The 14238-nt window shown below is 38.8% G+C and overlaps 1 protein-coding gene across 1 annotated transcript in view; it reads left to right on the forward strand.

The window, feature by feature from the left end:
* The window catches only part of PLCH1 (phospholipase C eta 1), a 198116-nt gene that overhangs the window by 176410 nt on the left and 7468 nt on the right, over window positions 1-14238 (forward strand). Inside the window, 8 exon segments of the mRNA XM_032485844.1 lie at window positions 2385-2482; window positions 5232-5350; window positions 5352-5412; window positions 5504-5611; window positions 6662-6786; window positions 11145-11229; window positions 13167-13313; window positions 13568-13647. Coding sequence (XP_032341735.1) covers window positions 2385-2482; window positions 5232-5350; window positions 5352-5412; window positions 5504-5611; window positions 6662-6786; window positions 11145-11229; window positions 13167-13313; window positions 13568-13647 — 823 coding nt within the window.

The raw sequence follows: 14238 nt of genomic DNA on the forward strand, positions 1-14238 counted from the left end.
AAAATGACCGTAATTTTAGAACCTAAATTGTGACATAGGAGTTAATGTAGGACTTTCCGGCAGATGATGTACACAGTGTCACAAAAAATTGTAAATTACATCATTCATAAATAGATAGATATACAAACACACATATGCACGTGCATATATACACACCTGTGACTTTATCAAAAGACTGAATTAAACGAAATTGGAAGCATACAGGTCCTATGGGAATGAATAACACTTAGGGTTCAATTAAATTTTAAATTTTAGCTTCACTTCAACAGAATGTCCATACATAAAATAGTAACTAATTAGTAAGGGCAAAGGAGATGTTTGTAGTCCCTACACTAAACGTATGGAAAATTCAATATATAGTTACAGTAAAGGATATAAGAGAAAGAGAATCACCTTCCAGGAGACCTCTGCTGTGAATATTTGCAAATATAAGTTTGAGAAAGGCTCAACTCTGAATCATACAGCCAGGGAAGGAACAGTGTTTGAGGAAAGCCACGATAATCTTAATGCGTGCAAGTGAGACATCATTACAGGTATCACATGAAATTGTGTTGCATGCTGTTCTTAAGTCTATTAGAGATTTGCCCATAGTAATTGTCAAGGCCCAAGAACCTATGATGGTGTCCTTTTGAGACTTCAGTAAATGAATTCAATCCCAGGATAAGGATTAAAAAAGCTAACTTTAAGCAGAAGTTCTCTGTATTATAGAGTGTCTTCAGAGTTTTACTTGTAATTTCTAGGTATAACATCACATTAGAATCATTTGCCTTCATGAAATCAGATTTTCACCAATGGCTATAGAATTTATTAACTGTATGGTAAAGGAGGAACATGGGCTGTTCTAATTGATTTTTATAACTGTCTATGTTTATGTATTCTTCCTTGGCAAAATGAGTTGTTGAGACATTTCTTAATTATTTTATTGAATGTATTTAAGTATTAGTATGGTAAGAATTTTTGTCTGATTTGTTCACTGTTTTACCTCCAATAGGTGCTCAATAAATATTCATTGAGTGAATAAATCTATTTCACCTCTCTAATTCCAGAACATTTCATCACACCAAAAATAAACTCTACCATAAGCAGCGACTTCCCGTCTTTCTCTCTCCCCCAGTCTCTGGCACCAACTAATACTCTCTGTCTCTATAGATTTGCCTTTTCTGGACATTATGTATAAATGGAATCCTACAATATTTGGCCTTTTTTGTCTGACTTCTTTCATTTAGTATAATGATTCCAAGATTCATCCATGTTGTAGAATGTATCACTGCTTCATTCCTTTTTATTGTTGAATAATATCCCATTGTATGAATATATTGCATTTTATTTATCCATTCATTCGTTGAAGGACATTTAGGTGGTTTTTATTTTTTTGGCTGTTATGAATAATGCTGCTATGAGCACTTATGTGTAAGTTTTTATGTGGACAGACATTTTTCTTTCTCTTGGGTATGTACTTAGAAGGGGAATTGCTGAGTCACATGGAAACTGTGTAATTTTTTGAGGGACTGCCAAACTATTGTGGCGAAGCAGTCATACCACTTCATATTCTCCAGCAATGTGTGAGCGTTCCAGTTTCTCCTCAGCCTTGCCAACACATCAACTCTACCTTTTCGGTTACAGCCATCCTAGTAGGTGTGTAGGTATCTCACTGTAGTTTTGGTTTGCATTTCCCTAACGACTAATGCTGTTGAGCATATTTCATATTCTGGTTGGTTGGTCATTTGTGTATTTTCTTTGGTGAGGATTGGCGTTTTGGTGGTTAGATGTTCCCCTGAAGGGTAGAAGTGTGTCTGTGAGAAGAACGTGATAGTCTGTGGAAAACTGTACTGTGGTAAAGAGTGGTGGTAGAACTTGTACAGCTGTAGAGGAGACCCTGGGAGTGGTTTATAGGACAGAGAGAGCAAAGAATGGCTGTTTTATGAAAGTTGAAGACTAGGAAAATCATAAAGAAGAAATAAAAATCACTTGGAATTACACCTCTAAAAGATAATGACTATGGAAAGTTTGGTGTATTTCTCTTAAGATACATAATTCTTGTGTCCCACAATGCAATGAGTCTATTCCTTTTTAGTCCAGGTTCTCCTCCATTAGTCCAGGTCAAAGTGGAGTGGTTCCCTAGTAAGCTCCGGTGTTACTCCATCATGGGGTAATGGTGGAAATTAAGCCCTTCGCAGTAGAACTCACAAATTCAGAAGAGATTCCTGGCAGAGCAGTGAATAAAACCACATGAGTAGGGTGTTGTGGAGAGAATGCTGAACTAAAAATCACACTTGGGTTCTCATCCTGGCTCCATCAGGAGCAGGCAGGGAAGGCAGAGTAACCGAAAGCCCAAACCTCTTCCAGCTCTAAAATGTCATGAGTCCTGGGTGTGTATCTTACAGGTTGGGTCGCCGAAGGAAAACCATGAAGCTTTGTCGAGAGCTCTCCGATTTGGTTGTGTACACAAACTCTGTGGCAGCCCAGGACATTGTGGATGATGGTAAGGGCTGAGTGCTTCTTCTGGCTAAACATTCTTGACCTTCCTTTGTCAATTATTAATTAGTCATTTGTCAGTCTGATCATTGGCACACATTTTGGAATTGTGCAGAGTCCAGGAAACTGATGGCTGGCATAACACTTAGCTCCCCTGGAGGGATTTATTGATTACTTTGGTTGCCTAATTGGCTAGAGAAATTTTCCCACAGGGCAAAGGAGGACCTTGTTATTATTAAAAAGACAAATGTATCAGAGCAAGGTCTTCCCAGTGTTTGAGCTCTGGAGACTTGACCTGGTTTGGGGGCCGGATAGCAGATGGCCATTCCAAGTACGAATGGCCTGAAGAAAGAAGAAATTAATTGGCTAAAATAACATCTTAAAATGCCCCATGTTTTCTCATTGAAAATTTTGACCTTGGTGAAAACAATTTAATCCATAGATTGAAATCTTAACAGAAAGAACAGAAATTTCAGAAGCCTTGACTCTTTCACAGTTGTTCACCCATCAGTTGCCATATACGGAGTTGAGAAATTCTAGTCACGATTATTCTGACCCTGACTTTCCTGTTTGCTGCTCTTTCTCTTTATCCTCTTCCCTCTTCATCTATATTTTGTTCAGTTACTGAATATTTATGAAAATAAACCACAGTCAGGTGGGTTTAAGTATAATTTTAATTTTAGCGGAAGCGAAATATAAATCAGAGCCTCCCATTTTCTCGTGTCTCAATGGAGGGAAGACATCGTGCTGAATCTTACGTCCTTACAGACCTCCACGATTCTTCCCTCTGATCTCTTTTTTCCCCTATTTCTTTCTCTGCCTCCTCAGATTTTTCTTTCCTTTGGTGTTGATTTTTTCTTTAAATGGTGACAATTTAAAAAAAATATAAATTAATTTCACATGTGAGAACATGAGAACTTGTAGGATTCTCAGCAAATGACTATCATTCTTATCATAACTGCCCAAGAATAAACTCAGAAAGTAGTTTAATGGAGTTAAAGGTATATTTGGTTTATAGAAATATAATTTCTAATACATACTGTAGGAAATCAATCCTATTAGCTTAATGGAAAATAATGTTGAGTACCATTTAGTTCTTGAACTTCAGCTGTTTTGTCTTGTGTGTGTGTGTGTGTGTGTGTATATTTTACTTAGCCACAAAATGAGCAATAGATAATGAATGCATGGCTTATCTAATGCAAAGTAACTCAACTCTATTAATATACTAATTGACATGTGCATAATTAGCTAGGTCATCTTATTGATAATGTTGTGCATAATTTATGTGGAGAGACAGAGAAAACAGTGGCACTGATTATTTCATCTGAATGCGGTTTGTCAAAAAGACTATTTTCTCCTATCATGTTCAAAGTATCCCTCATCCAAATCTATAAAAAAAAGGTCATTTTTAGTACGCTTGAAACATGTAAACTATGCTAATAAGTTATGACAGTAAGATGTATATGGTAAGGAAAGAGACTATATGAGGGAAATCATTGGATTAAAAACTGTAATTCTCTAATTTCTTTGCTCCCACTGTTCCACGTTCCAGCTCTAGAGTGTAATTGCTAGTCATTTGTCCTGTGATTAATACCTAAGGGTGCCCAACCCTGAGGACCACAGGGGCCCTGGGAGACTGTGTGAGCGAATAAACATGCACAATCTGGATACAATCCAGGTCCCGTTGGCCCAGCAAGGCTGTAATTGAACTCCTTGATTTCATGGGCCATGCCCCTCAGTCTGGGTTCAGACCCCCTCAACTTATCAGAGTCCACATTGGAATGAGAATGAGAATCTGGGCATGTTTGGATCTTTATCTAGGCTGGTCTCTTCCAACAGGTCCAGGTGAAATTTGGGTGGTCATTCGAGGGTGGAGTATGGATGGCTGGTGAAGGGGTTGGAGTGGTGGGGCACTATAGATGTAGAGCAAAAGATAGTGCTGGGGGAAAAGGGTAGGATATTAAATATTTGGAGGCTTTCTCCATCATGACCCTGTAATTTGTAGCTTCCTTGGTCCTGAATTAACCCTTTCTAGTGATGCTCCAAGCAGAAACTTTAATATAGGCTTCCTGTTCTTTTATCTTCCTTTATTTTTCCATTATAAACCTGGCTAGGTGGATAACTGTTCCTGTTTCTGAAACTTTTATTTCTTTATAATGTTCTTTTTCCATTATTATTCCTTTCTCCCAAATAGGTTTTGACTGATTTCACTACTCTATTCAAATTAATTAAAAAACCCAATTTCCTGTTTCGGAATTGGCCTTTTCCCTTTATTTTCTTGAACTCTGAATGCTATCAATTTATTTCATGTGTGTGCTTTTCAGATGAATGCCTTCAGGGAATGTCTCCCTTTTATCAGGATTGAGTTTCATAGTTTTATTTATCCACAGATGTCTTGATCTTTGACAAAGATAGTCTTTTTGAATCACACCCTAGAAAATAATTTCCCTGTCTGCCCCCTCCATACTAGCCAGATAGATGTGAATTAGTGAGATGATGGAATTCTTGGGGGAACACGGGACCCAGAAGTAGGCAGTTATCTGAGCAAGATGAGCAGCTCTGATCTGGAATGGCGAAGAGTCCCAAGAGTGGAATTTTATAGATCTTTCTTGCTCAGGCGCTGTGCCTGCTCTGGGTGAATTCACTCTCTTGCTCTGCTTCTTACTGTAATTGGACATCGTTATAAGGTCTTTTGTGAGTGATGTTTTCTTTGCTACAGTTCTCACTTTTCTGTTTTCTTTATTAAAAATCGCCAGGAACCACAGGAAATGTGTTATCATTCAGCGAAACAAGAGCACATCAGGTGGTTCAGCAGAAATCAGAGCAGTTCATGATTTATAACCAAAAGCAGCTCACGAGGATTTATCCCTCCGCCTTACCGCATCGATTCCAGTAACTTCAACCCGCTGCCCTACTGGAACGCAGGTTGCCAGCTAGGTGTGTATGCCTCAGCAGGGAGCTGTTCTCTTTGTGTCTTGACTCTATGAGGCCGTCTTGCCTAATTCTCTTCAACTTTGAACTTGCACAGTGGCGCTGAACTACCAGTCTGAAGGGCGAATGATGCAGTTAAATCGAGCCAAATTCAAGACAAATGGCAATTGCGGCTACGTCCTCAAACCCCAGCAGATGTGCAAAGGTGTGTGTTAATTTTATGGTCGTATCTCTGAATGCAAGAGACCTCTGTTGAAGGCGCTCTCTGGAAAATGTGATGCCCCAGGGTTTTGCAACATGATTTTTAAAAAAGAGATACATTAAGGTATCGGAATGTAAATAAAGAACTCATCACCACTGTTTAATATTTGGGTAGCATGATGTTTAGCGTGTTCTCTTGTGACGTCATGCACTTAAAGAGGGACATGGGTAATAGCAGTGGATTGTCACCTGAAATCCAGTGGTCCAGCGTGATATTCGCTGGGCATTACTTACAAATTGAATGCTTTCAGAAACTCTCCAAGGGAGTATGAGTCTGAGACCAGCCTGGCAGAGTGATAATGCCACCTGAAATAATTTTATCACGCCCTTTTAGTCAGTTTATTCCAATTGCTAACAACAAAAAAGACAATGCTGTGTTGGGATCCAAAAACACTTCCTTTGGGTTCTGCTCATTGAAATTTTTTTAAAGTTTTCAATTTGGATTTTTAAACAGTTCAGGTAAAGAAAAGCTGTTGACATGTGTCTTCAGAATGTTAATGCTTTGCATGTTTTCTTGCTCTGCTGTTTACTTAATTTCAGGTCTTTTTTTCTGCTTGTTATATTCCCTCTATACTTGAGATAGTTTAGGTTAGAAAATTATGTGAATCTAACATAACCACTCTCCTTCTCTGTCTACTGTGGCATTCAAATAGAATCTTCCTCTTCCCCCCTGCCACGGTTGATAATTGCATCCCAGACACTTGCTTTAAATTGGCCCTTTCCTCTGGCCTTTGGGAGCATGCATTCTAACAAAAAACATAGCTATAGAAATGCCAGCTGGCATTGCCTTCAGGCAAAAGCTGCACTGTTACGTGATGATTTCTTTGCTTTAAGAAAACGGTAGTTATTCAGCATTTATTGTTTCTTTGTCCTTCAAGCTTAAGCTGTGTGTGTGTGTGTGTGTGTGTGTGTGTGTGTGTGTGTGTGTGTGTGTATGTTTGTGTTTTCCCCTGTGACTGACCTTTGATTTTAACCTCTGCTTTATTTGGCTTAGGTACTTTCAACCCTTTCTCTGGTGATCCACTTCCTGCCAACCCCAAAAAGCAGCTCATCCTGAAAGTGATCAGTGGACAACAGCTCCCCAAACCTCCAGACTCTATGTTTGGAGACCGAGGCGAGGTAAACTGTGTATGACCAAGTGGTTAATTATGTGATTATTTGACTGTGTTTGCATTTCATCTGAAATGTCTTGAGTGTTCTGTGTATGTGTTTGTGTATGTGTGTGTGTGTCTGTAAATGAGCACTGCCCTCAGCTCCTCAGATACTGACTGACTTGCTGGCAGAGCACACACAGTTCCTTCTGGAGTGCAGTGCATCACCTATTTGCGAGGCATGAGTGCACACAATTGCAGACTGACACTGACAGTGCCAAATTGAGGTGCAAGGAACAATTTTGTTATTAATAGAAACATTGCTTAAGAGAACATCTTAACCTCCTGTCCTCATTTCTCCTCCACCGTGACCCTCATCTCTGCTGCACATCAGCCACCTGCTCCCTGGCCACGCGCTGACTCTTCCCTTGCTGCACCTCGGAAGCATGATTTTCAAATGTCTGCCGCCGCCGAGACCGCAGCCTTCTGTCTGTCCAGAACTTTAATTCCATTATTCCTGTTAACAGCTGCTCTTGGCCTTTGGTTTCTCCCGCCTGCCATCCCCATCTCTGTTCATGTCCTTCTTGGGAGTGGTCCCATCACTTCAGGCTCTTTGCCTCTCCCACTTGTTAAACTGTCCTTTCTGGACCTTGAGTGTCAGTGGGGAAACCATGCAGCTCTGCAGGATGCCACCATAAACTCTTTGTCTCAAGTCTCAACTGACCTGCTCATGGTCCTACACTGCCATCCCAGCTCCATCTTGTCAGCCCTCTGTCCTGTTCTCCAAACTGGGGACTGTCAACCTCCTCTCTCCTCAAACATTTCTTCTCATCACTTTCTCGTCTTCAACAGACAGCACCGTGTCCCACTCCTCAGAAAGTAGGGGCTTCAGGTGGGACCATGTCACCCATCTCCATTGCCTCCAGCCTAACCCGAGCCACCATCATCTGTTGTCAGTTCTGCTGCAGTCACCTCCCTGCTCACTGGTCCCCCTGCGTCTGCTCTGTTCTCTCAGCAGCAAGAATAATTACCTTTACGTGACAATGAATATATGTACGTTCATGTATAACTGAAAAATTGTGCTCTACACTGGAATTTGACACAACATTGTAAAATGACTGTAACTCAATAAAAAAAGTGTTTAAAGAAAAAAGAATAATTACCTTGACAGTATCAGAAAGCTTATCCTAACTTCTCTTCTTTCCATTTTTCTTTTCAGTATTGTCTGCAGAAAGGCTCACTTTCTGAACTTTTTATTTCGAAAAATTTCAAACCTCAGAAAAGTTGCAGGAATAATAAAATGAACACCATATCTCCAGCACCTAGAGTCACCAGTTAACTTACTACATTTTGTTATATTTGCTTTCTCTCTCTTTCATGTGTATCTGTGTATGTGTAAATATACATACACACACACAAATATACTTACACACATGAGAGGGAGAGATAAGCAGATGTAACAAAATTTAATTACACATGTATATAGATGCATTTGTTTTTCTTTGGAGAGTCACTTGAGAGTAAGTTAACATCATGGCCCTTGATCCTTAAATACTTCAGCATTTATCTCTTTAGAACAAAGATGTTCTGCGTAAACACAATATAGTCATTACATTCATGACATTTAATATTGGTATGATTTTTTTTGCTTTTTTGTTTATTTAAATTTTTTTAACTCTTTTGATACTCAGAACTTAATTCATCTTTTAAAATTTTAAAATTTTTGTTTTTCATACTATTTTGAAAGGTTACTTTTCACTTATTACAAAATACTGGCTATGTTCCCTGTGCTGTGCAATACCTCCTTGAACCTATCTTACACCCAGGAGTTAGTTGGTACAATAATATTATCTAATATAAAATCTATATTCAGTTTTCCCCTACATTAGGTTGTTCCTACATTATTTTTTTTTTCCTCTTTTTAGATTCAGGATCTAATTAAGGATCACACATTGCTTTTAGTTGTCAATTTCTCTTTGGCCTTTTAAAATGTAGAACAGTTCTCCAGCTTTTATTTGGTTTTCATGATACTGACATTTAAAAAAAATAGCCTTCAATTTGGATTTACCTGATTGCTTACTCATGATTGAGACCAGGGTAAACGTGTTTGGCAGGAATACTGTGTGGGCATTGTGTGTCCTTCTCAGCGCACCAAATCAGAGGCCACGTTATGTCACTTTATCCCGGGATTGGTACCATTCCTTGGATGAGGGAATGTCTTCCAGATGTTTTTCATTGCATATGTATCTATCTTTGTAAATCACAGCCTGTGGGGTTAGAGTAATCTTTTAAATGTATAAGAAGTATCTTTCTTTTGTAACTAAAATAAAAAGGCACCCTCCTTATCTTGGCCTATGAGGTTCTCTGTCTGGAGATTTTAACTTTTTTTTGAGCCATAGAACCCCTTTGGTGTCTGATGAGTCCTTTGGACCCCTTCTCAAAATAATGTTTTTAAATACACACAGTAAAATAGATAGGGCTACACAGGAAATCAACTACATTGAAATTCACGTATCAACATATTGAAAACAATTTGTGATGTACGAGGACATGTGTCTACGAATGCAGTAAACAGCAGGATCTAGAGACGGGTCTAGTGACTATTAGGATTTTGAAGTTTGGATGAGTATAGGCGATACATGGAGATTTCTCCAGCGATCATAGTGTGGCCTGGAAGCGTCTGTGACTTCTGTCCGACACAGGATCATAGCACTAATATTTACTGTTTGTGCTGTAGTCAGAGGCTAATAAAAATACAGTTTTTTCCCCTATCTGGGAACTCTGAATTCTCAGCCTGTGATCTCTCACATTGTTCATATTCTGATGAAATAAGATTTTCTTCTTGCTCCTAATCAGAAAATTGATTGTCATCTTTAGTTTTCCCCTTTTCTCTACTCTCCCCATCTCCTCACTTATCATCTCCTGGACATTCTGTCTCCCGTATCTCTTCCCAGTCTTGCTTCACCACCCTGTTGCATCCTTCTAGCCCATAGTCTAGGTTACCGTCTGGTGAAGCAGACACTGCTACCTCAGGTTTACAGATGAGACACCTGAAGCACAGGGTTACACCACCTGCCCGAGTCCAGCACAGGAGCCAAGTGTTGAAGCAGCAAGTTATTCTTCAAGCCTGTGACATCCTAACTTCCTTTTAAATTAAGCCTCTTAAATTCCTTAAGAACAGAATTCATATTTGTTATTGCCCCCCAAAATCCAAGATCCCCAATGGCAACAGTTTTACCATGGGGTTCTATGCTAAGGAAAGACTTTTAGCATAAAAGAATTAGCTGAAAATGAGTATAATTTAACTGTGGTTTACTTAGTAAACAAAAAAAAATGTGTATCCTCCTGTCTCAAAATGTTTTTCCATCATACCTCTGGCTCTTATTCCCTGAAGCTCCCCCTGAAACTGTCTTCTCCTTACTTTCCAAGCTTCTGAAAATGTTTTCCCGGACTTCATGACTCTCTTTTCTGGGTACTTTAGGAGGTTATTCCTTCATTGCACATTATCCAGAACTGGCGCGGTGAAGGAACGCTGACAGATGACCAACAAAGTGGGACCCCTCCCCTTAGACTAGAGGGGATGCGGGGTAGGCAGGAGGTCGGCAGGGGGAGAGGAGCCAAACACATTTTTTCTTTAGATTACTTTTTAATCTTTTAATTTTTAAATACTTTGAAATTTACATCATAGTACACAATTGATTTAACCACATTAAAGTGCGCAAATCAAATGTGAATGATGTGATTAATTATTTTGTAACCCAGAGCAAGACAGAACATATCCAGAACCCCCAGAAGGCTTCCATCTGCCCTCCTAGTCGATACCTACTCCTAACCCCCCACCCTCTTTGAAAACCAGCCCCTGTCATGATAGATTAATTCAATCTATGCTCAAACTTCCTCTAAATGGACTCTGACAGTATGTACTCTTTCTGTGTCTGGCTTGTTCAACATCATGTCTGTGCAGCAGAACTTTGTTACTTCTTCATTGTTGTGTAGTACTCATTAAATAAATATTCCAAAATTTATCCGTCCTACTCTTGATAGACATTTAGGTTGTTTCAGTGTGTGACTATTATGAATTCACCTCCTCTGAGCATTTGTGCACAGACAGAAGCTCTCATTTCCGCTGGATATATACCCTGAACTAGAGTTGTAAGTTCGTCAGGGGACATTTATATAGCATTAGTAGACATTGGCAAATAAAAATGTATTCTTTTTTTCTGTCTCATCTATCTGAACCTGTTGTACCTAGTACAATTTCTCTTTCTTAGTAAGCACCTAATTAAATGGGTTGCAGTTGATATGTGGACATTTTGGCCAATACTTTAAAATTAACATGGGCAGAGACGTATCAGTTGTAGTAATATTCTCTCTTTATTCATATAGATCATTGATCCTTTTGTTGAAGTTGAAATTATCGGATTGCCAGTAGATTGTTGTAAAGATCAGACTCGTGTGGTAGATGACAATGGTAAGATTATAATCTGTGTTCCCTTTTAATAAGGATGCTCTAGAAATAAAATCTGCACTGAAAAAAGGTGTCTACACGGGAGAGAAACAAATCTCTAAAATCTGTAGCTGCCATTTGAGTTTTGTTAAGATTTTCGACACATCACCCTAAGTAAATGTGGAATTGATGCATTGTACATTTTGATGGATGTTGTAATCTAGCCTCTCAAGACTTTTGCTTTTGAAGCAAATATTTTTTTCCAGTGAAATGAATGGGTAATATTTACACACCTGGGTTAAGGATTCATGCAGGAAATGACTCTCGTTATATTTTTATGTTGTTTTCATGACACGAGTAGCCTCAGAGTTCTCATTTGTGAAGCCCACATCCTGATGAGCTCTCATCCTCTCTGAGCGTGCAGAGCTCTAAAGGCGAGTGCGGCATGCTCTGGCAAGTTTGCTTCTTGATGACGTACTTGTGGTGGATGGGCGCGTTCTCCTTGTGTTTTGGCCGTAATGTAAAGAAAGCTTTCTTTACTCAAGCCTCGTGTTTTTCTCTTAGTAATCTTCTAAAGTTGTATGCATTCATACATTTACAAACATTATTTTGCATGCCAGTTTTTCTCAATCCTCTAGTCATTAATACTCTAAAGAAAATCTAAACCATAATCCTCAAAATGTTTGGGAAATTAGAGTTTTTGTAGAGAGAACTTAAGAGGAGTTTAAGGAAAGGAATTTGGGGGTTCAAGAGCACAAACCTATTACTTAGGAAATAACATACTTAAAGTGAGCAAACTTCCCATACTGTATATTCCGGCCAATGCTCAATAATTTTTTTCTTTTTGGTCTTAGAGGTAATTGAGATGCCATCATTAACCCAACAAAAAGTATCTCTTCTCTTATTCAGGAGGGACATCTCAATGATTTTCAGTCCGGAATTCATTAGCTGAGACATTTAATAGGGTTAAGTGGCTGATACCTCTGGAATGCATAGACTTAATGATACTAATTTTCATTTTTAGAAAAGAAAAGCAAGCTTACAGAATACTTGAATTTTTATCAGTTTATATAATTATTTATTCTGAGTTTTATCAAGAAATAAATAAATGTTTGCCTTTTAGAATTTGAGTTGGATTATAAACCTTTCCTCTTTATTTTCAATAGCTATGAAGATAGATCACCTTTTGTGTATTAACGTCTTGCTTCATGAGAAGCCACTGGAAATCAATAGTGCCTGGTCTCATTTGGCTCGGTCACTAGTTGTATGACACTAGGCACAGTATTTTCTCTGAACATCAATTTTCTCAACTATAAAGCAAAAATTATATTTCCTACTTTTAAAAACTGAGCATGAGTTACCTATGTAATTTTTAAAAGTTATATATTTTTGAAAGTCAGTAATATATATATTAATTAGAAAAAAAAAAAAAAAAACTCCTGCCCTGCCACCCTTAGAGGATTGCCATAAGCATTAGATAGGATGTTCTATGTACAATAGCACTGAAACCTTACAAAACACTTGCTGGTGGTCATTGCAGCAGCAGGATCTTGGGTGGGTGAGAAGCATCACTCTATTTGGGTGGGGTGGGGGTGGGGGAGAGAAATTCTTTGTTTTTGCTAAAACATTATTCTTAGATCACTACTGTAGATAATTTTTTGAGCTTATTGAAACATGCTGAATATTGTCTAAAAGAGCTTCCTCTACAATGCAATTTGGCATTAAAGATTATCAGAATTGATATAACAATTTACAGGCAATTTTCTTCCCAATTATTTTCAAGCAATGGGGTGAATTCCAAGGCTGTATTTCAGTAAGGCATCCCAGGGTGGCTTGGCCGTCTTCACGAGTTTAATAACCATTGTGAGCAATTTTCACTGTCTGTTTTGCAGATGTTACTGCTAAATCATTTTTAGCCAAGCCCTTTGCTTTTCTAATTTTTCTTTTCCTATTTCTCTGAGGCTTTAACCCTATGTGGGAAGAAACGCTGACATTTACAGTACACATGCCAGAAATAGCTTTGGTTCGGTTCCTTGTGTGGGATCACGATCCTATTGGAAGAGACTTTGTTGGGCAAAGAACTGTGACCTTCAGCAGCTTAGTGCCTGGTAAGTATGGGGTGGGGGTGCTTTTCTTTCTAGACTGACCATTTCTTTTTCTTTGGAAGAGTTAAAATCTGATATGTGATATACAGGCTATGTGGCATATATGATGTATAAAACATATGTCCTGTGATAATGAGATTGTTAACATACTTTGTGAAATGTAAAGAACTAAAGTCAGATATTTAATTTTGTTGCACCAATGGGAAAGTCAAATGCAAGTTCAACTAAAAGGTAACTACTCTCTCTACTTTTATCAGGCTACCGGCATGTCTATTTGGAAGGACTGACGGAAGCATCCATATTTGTCCACATAACCATCAATGAAATCTACGGAAAGGTGAGAAAGATCACAAGGCTTAAAGCCACATGCGACAATAATATGGTCCTTCACAAAGTTTTCTTTAACTAATTGCATAAAAGGAATGTATAGCTCGACAAGCTGTTCTTTAACAGAAAACTCTAGGGAAACCCAGCCCACTCTGCTCCGTGTGCTCTCCTGCCTCCAGGTCCCCATCCATGCATGCTCCTTTCTCTCTTTAGGGATGTGTACTCATTCCTTCCACCTAGAGGCCCTCTCTGGGCTTAACAGAATTGAGAAAACTATGATGCTCTCAGGTGATCATTTGTTTGACTAAAACGGTAAAGACAGAGTTACATATTTGAATTTTATTTTCATCCTTAAAGAGACCCAGCTGGCTGCAGTGGGAAATGCAGTCTCAAATGTTTGAACTGCCTGTACTAACGTGGGCTGTGATCCCAGCCGGTTCTAGGCAGGATGCATTCGTGTAGTGCCGAGGTATTTAACTGAAAATCTAAAACTCATGAATGGATTTAAAGCCACCTACCGGACTTAAGAGACCAGAAAAGTGTATTGTAGCTCTCTCCTGATGCTGAGTTCTTCATCACAGAACTCACTTGTGGTTTATAA

Source organism: Camelus ferus, chromosome 1, assembly GCF_009834535.1.
Source record: "Camelus ferus isolate YT-003-E chromosome 1, BCGSAC_Cfer_1.0, whole genome shotgun sequence".
Lineage (NCBI taxonomy): Eukaryota > Metazoa > Chordata > Mammalia > Artiodactyla > Camelidae > Camelus > Camelus ferus.